At 32.7% G+C, this 5,536-nt stretch overlaps 1 protein-coding gene across 1 annotated transcript; it reads left to right on the top strand.

Annotated features, from left to right (window-relative positions):
• Positions 1 to 1,309: 1,309 nt before the first annotated feature.
• LOC124233677 (centromere-associated protein E-like) lies at positions 1,310 to 5,536 on the top strand. Its single transcript, XM_046650800.1, has 6 exons — positions 1,310 to 1,392; positions 1,610 to 1,729; positions 3,340 to 3,462; positions 3,545 to 3,710; positions 4,092 to 4,245; positions 5,424 to 5,536. Exons 1-5 carry the CDS (start codon positions 1,318 to 1,320, stop codon positions 4,205 to 4,207), a joined length of 600 nt encoding a protein of 199 aa, XP_046506756.1. The 5' UTR covers positions 1,310 to 1,317; the 3' UTR covers positions 4,208 to 4,245; positions 5,424 to 5,536.

Here is a 5,536-nt window from a genome sequence, read left to right as displayed (position 1 = left end):
ATGTGCTTTTCTTGCACAAAAATTAGAAATAGGCAGTTTTCTTGCACGAAAGTTAGAAACAGAGAAGAAGAGGTAAAAGATGAAGCCAGTTTAAATTACAACCTATACAAATGTCTAAAACTTTGCCAAACAATTGGGCAGCCACTCACCACATGTGGCAGCTAGGCACTTGAATTGGGGCCAGTCTGAATTGACTTCAGTATGAAAAAAGAATGTAAAATATTTCATTTTTTTTTATATTGATTACATGAAGAAATGACAATATTTTGGATATATTAGGTTAAATAAAATGTATTATTAAAATTAATTCTACCTGTTTTATTTTTTAATGTGGCTACTAGTAAATTTTAAATTACAAATTTGGCTCACATTATATTTCTGTTGGATGATACTGCCCTAAAATAAGAACGTCAACACTAGTCTGAAATCTGAAACTAGTTTAGGATGGAAACAGCCAGTCGCTTGCATTCTACTAGAATTTGCTTTTACTCTTTAAGGACTCATCTGATTATTAAGATTAAATAATTCTAAGGAAAAATATGTTTATCTTAGGAAATTGTAGTTTACTTGTTTTGAACACAAAAGTTTATGGTACTGAGATAGTTAATGCTATAGCTATTTTGATAGAAAGGAAACTTTAATAGAAATACTTATATCTTTAAGTATTCTTTATACTTTTAGACAGTTGGACAATGTAAAGCGATAACATCATCTTTCCAATATTCCCTGTGGAATAAACCAACAGGGTAGATAGTTGGTAATGCTGTGCATACCTCTGTAGCTTTGGTGAGCACCACATGGAACCAGCCTAATCCAAACCTGCATTCCAGATCACAACGCATTAACAAGCACGCCAGTGTAAAGCTAAATGGCTAATTCATGGGAAGAAAAAATCTTACGGGGTAAATGCATTTATGCATTTAACTTACCCAAAAAAAAAATCTATTCAGAGAATGTTTTTTAAAAGTTTGATTACAGTTCATCTCCTCCAAGTGATGCCTACTAATGTACTTTTGATGTTATTGTAACTTTATTAACAGATGATGTAACTGTTATTTGGGTTATGCTGAGGTTTTCTTCTTTGTTTTGTGGGGTTTTGGGATTTTTCGTTTGGTTAGTTGGGTTTGGTCTTTTGGGAGAGTTTTTGTATTTTTAAATAATGAGGTGCTCTGCTGCAGTAGCTTGAACAGTTATCTCTCAGCCCTTCTTACTGTGTTAGGTGATTCTGAAGCAGTGAATGAATGCTGTCTTTTTTTTTTTTTTTTTGCTCTGTTTAACTATTGGTTTGCTCTGTTGCCTGTTCAGATGCTCTTACAGATGCAACTAATTCATGAAATTTCCAACTTAAAGAATTTAGTTAAGCATGCAGAAGTGTGTAATCAAGATCTTGAGGTGAGCTTTTATGTTGATATTTCTGTTGATAAGGGACTAGAGCTATAAAATATACATCATATGTAATTGAACATGATTTCAGAAAAGAGAAGGAATTATATTTTTTAAGTATCAACTTTTAAATTTTACTGTCTAAACTATTAAATGTAAATTCTTTTTAATCCCTTAGAATTTAGATCCAATTAAATTGTGTTTCACTCTCCTTTGATTCTTTTAGAATGAACTAAGTTCAAAAGTAGAGCTGCTTAGAGAAAAGGAAGACCAGATTAAAAAGCTACAGAAATACATAGACACTCAAAAATCAGAAAATGTGAACATGGACTTGTCATACTCATCGGTAAAAATCAGGTTTATTTTGTTGTGTAATCATGTTGGCATTTATAGTGTACCATCACCATCATCATAGCAAATGCTTACGTTGAGCCTACTGTGTGCCGAGCGTTGTTGTAGTTGTTTTACATTTAGTATTTTATTTAATCCTATCAGTAAACCTATGGGAAAGGGACTGTTGGTATCATTGCCATTCTACAGATAAAGAATCGCTCAGAGAGTTGAGGACATCATTCTTTGAGTGAATGTAAGTAAGTTAGGAGTGAGCTTCCATTAAAAACCAGTAATTCAAAAAACATTTTAATTTTTTTCAATTGTTTTATACAAATGCATGAAGAAGTATGTAGTTGATCTCAGCCAAGATATCAGATCTTGGCATTAAGTAACATTTGAATCTCATGGTGAAATTGTTAAATTTTTTTATTTGCTTTCAATCCACCTGATTACTTCAAGAAAGTATCTGTTTGATTCTAGTTTTTAACACCCTTTTTTAAAAGGCAACAGTTTCTAGCTAGAATTTTTTTCTTTTTTTAAAGATTGGCACTTGAGCTCACATCTGTTGCCAATCGTCGTCATCATTTTTTTTTTCTTCTTCTTCTCCCCAAAGCCCCCCAGTACATAGTTGTATGTTCTAGTTGTGGGTCCTTCTGTCTGTGGCATGTGTGATGCTGCCTCAGCATGGCCTGATGAGTGATGCCATGTCCGCACCCAGGGTCCGAACCAGCAAAACCCCGGGCCACTGAAGTGGAGCTCGTGAACTTAACCACTTGGCCACGGGGCTGTCCACTAGCTAGAATTTTTTTAATCTTAGTTTCTGTTGTTCTTTTGTTTTCATTTGAACTTGTCAGAGTACTTTTTGTTACCTTCTATTAATCACAAATGATTCTTTTTAAAAGTGTTGTTACTGTTTGGAGGCCCTGGGAAGAAAGGTACTTTCATATAATCTTCGAGTGTCTACTGACAGAGTGGCAAGCAGAATTGCCCACTTTTTAAAAGTTGTTCTTTATTTCTTTCTCTTTATTCATTCATTCATTCATTCATGCATTAATGTTTTCCCAAGGACATATGGTTGAATTCATGTCAGCTAAAGTCATGTTAAAATGCTACTTCTCTTTAAAAATGACACAGTGGATCTTTGTATGTATTTATCAGTTATATTTTCTCTTCTGTGAGTTGCCTGTTCGTATCTTTTCTCTCTTTTTCTTTTGGATTGTTTGTCTTTTTTTTTTCAGTTTGTGATTTAATATTCTTAATTTTAACTATTAATTGCTCACCTGTCATGTTTTGGAGAGAATAATTGAAAAATACGTAGGAAACTTTAACAGGCTAGCTGAGCAACAATTGTGTTAATATTTTTTAAACAATAACAGATTTCTTAAATTACAGTACTTCTATATAGTGCTTTTATAATTTGGAAAAAGATAACCAGAATTTTTAAAAATATTTTTATTTTCGAAAATGTCATTTCTTTTCATCTATCCTAAAAAAAATTTGGTGATTAACATATTTTCACCATTTTTGATTTGTTAGGAATGACATCTGTGTGTGTGTTCTCTAAAGTCTTTTCCAACTCTAAGAAAGTTAGCTTTCAGGAAATCCTTTTTGTTGTGTGTATAGGAAAACATTCAAGACCTCAAACAGATGAAACAGACTCTGTTCGATGCTGAGGCTGTAGCCCTCGATGCCAAGAGAGAAGCAGCCTGTCTCAGGAGTGAAAATCTGGAGCTGAAAGAGAAAATGGTAAGTGATTTTTGTTATATTTATAATAAAGCAGTTGTAATGATCACTACATTTTTGTGAATTTGTATTGTTTCTCTCATAGAAAGAACTTGCAAGTGCATGCAAGCAAATGGAAAATGATATTCAGTTATATCAAAGGCAGTTGGAGGCAAAGAAGAAAATGCAAGTTGATCTGGAGAAAGAATTACAATCTTCTTTTAATGAAATAGCAAAACTCACCTGCCTTATAGATGGAAAAGTTCCAAAAGGTATTTTATAATTTCAGACTTACCTCTTTGCAAATCCAACTGCCTAAAGGATTTTGCACCTCCATTCCAATGATTAAAAGTCCATTGTTCTCTGATGTTTGTAAGTAGCCTAATATTAAATTTCAATATCATTTGGTGTCAGTATTTATAAGTGTTTCCATGGACTTCAAATTATAAAGGTTTAAGAATTATTTTTCAAATGAATTGGACCTGATCTTGAAAAAGGCGATTCAAGAACTTTTAACAATTGGATTACCTGTTGACCAACACTGGTTCTTTCTTTAATAAATTTTATATAATCTGATTAAGTAATCTAAGTTTGTATGTAATTTAAATTGTCCCAATAACTGCAAACTGTTTAATTTACCAAAAATATCCTAGATTTGCTCTGTAATTTGGAATCAGGAAGAAAGATTACTGATCTCCAGAAAGAACTGAATAAAGAAGTTGAAGAAAATGAAGTTTGCATAAAGAAGTTAATTTGCTCTCAGAGTTGAAATCTTTACCCTCAGAAGTAGAAATGCTAAGGAAAGAGGTAAATATGTTTTTAAGCAAATAACTCTTACTTTGAAATAAAAACCCTTGCAATATTGCCTTAAATATTTTGCCATAGTTTGTTTTAAAGTAACAGTGAAGAGACTGTAAACATTTGACCCTGCTTGTTAGGAACATTTTCAAAGAATATGTAACAGTATACTTAGTAATGAGATCCATGTAGGGGCCATTTCTATAGTCCTCAGATGTAGTGCTTTTCAACAGAGATTGATGGCCCACCCTTAGTCTTTATCTTTTTTGGTGCTGTTGCTGTGGTCATATCACTATGTTGAATAAAGGAGAGTAAGGAGGTAAAGAGGGTGGCATTGATGAAGTTTTAGAGGTTGACGTAAATATTGCAGCCTAGTGAGCAATTCCGGAAACCTTCTGCCAGCCTTTCCTTTTTCTGCCTTTCTGAAAGAAATAAAAAGGACAAGAATTTGAGTACTTACTACATGGTGAGCATCATGCTAAACAACTTTAGCAACGTTATTTAGTCATCCTAAAAACTCTTTAAAGTACATGCTGTTTTTTAGCCCAACACATAGTTATGGATCTAAAAGCTGAGTTACACAGACCTGCCTCCTACCCTGAGCCTGTGGTTACAAGAGCTCTACTGTCTCGCTCCCTCTCCTTTGTCTCAACTTTGGCTCTCCTCTCTTTTTCCCACTTCCTTCTCCTTTATCTTTCACAATGATTAAACTATTTATAAGCTGGATATTGTTGGTTTAAATTAATTACTTAAATAATAGTTTAAATTTAAGTTATTTAAAATTTAAATTATTCATGGATTAAGTTTTTGGAAATCTGAGCTGCATTCAAAGCCTTTAGAAAGAAAATAATAAGTCAAATTCTAAGAAAAACCATAAGATGCCTGAAACACCATAAAGTTAGAAAACACTTTAGAATGATAGATAAGGAAATAAAGACATCCTAATTAAGTGTTTCTTCTCCACTCAATCCTTACTAGAACCCAAACAAAACTTTGATGGTAAAGTTAAGCAGGATAATATATGGTTATAAAGATGTGACAATAAAAATATTACCTTTCCTCAGTCAAATCTGTGCTTAATTTCAATGTCTTTTTTCTTTTTTGCAGATAAAGCTTTTCTTTTCCTGATAACTGCTGTAGTGGATCTTATATTGCTAACATAGCTAAATTTTATTTCTTTTCCGTAGATAAATGACAAATCTGAAGAGCTCTATAAAATAACATCAGAAAAAGACAAATTGTTTTCTGAAGTAGTTCATAAAGAGAGTAGAATTCAAGATTTACTTGAAGAAGTTGGGAA

The sequence above is a fragment of the Equus quagga genome, unplaced genomic scaffold, assembly GCF_021613505.1.
Source record: "Equus quagga isolate Etosha38 unplaced genomic scaffold, UCLA_HA_Equagga_1.0 209021_RagTag, whole genome shotgun sequence".
NCBI lineage: Eukaryota > Metazoa > Chordata > Mammalia > Perissodactyla > Equidae > Equus > Equus quagga.
The sequence above is the reverse complement of the archived record's forward strand: the minus strand, read 5'-3'. Positions and strand labels throughout refer to the sequence as shown.

What these genes read in the sequence shown, in the direction of transcription:
- LOC124233677 (XM_046650800.1), top strand. Translation starts at nt 1,318, where the DNA reads ATGCAACTAATTCATGAAATTTCCAACTTAAAGAATTTAGTTAAGCAT. An exon ending in TGTGTAATCAAGATCTTGAG is followed by an intron (nt 1,393 to 1,609) that starts GTGAGCTTTTAT and finishes TGATTCTTTTAG; the next exon opens with AATGAACTAAGTTCAAAAGT. An exon ending in TGGACTTGTCATACTCATCG is followed by an intron (nt 1,730 to 3,339) that starts GTAAAAATCAGG and finishes TTGTGTGTATAG; the next exon opens with GAAAACATTCAAGACCTCAA.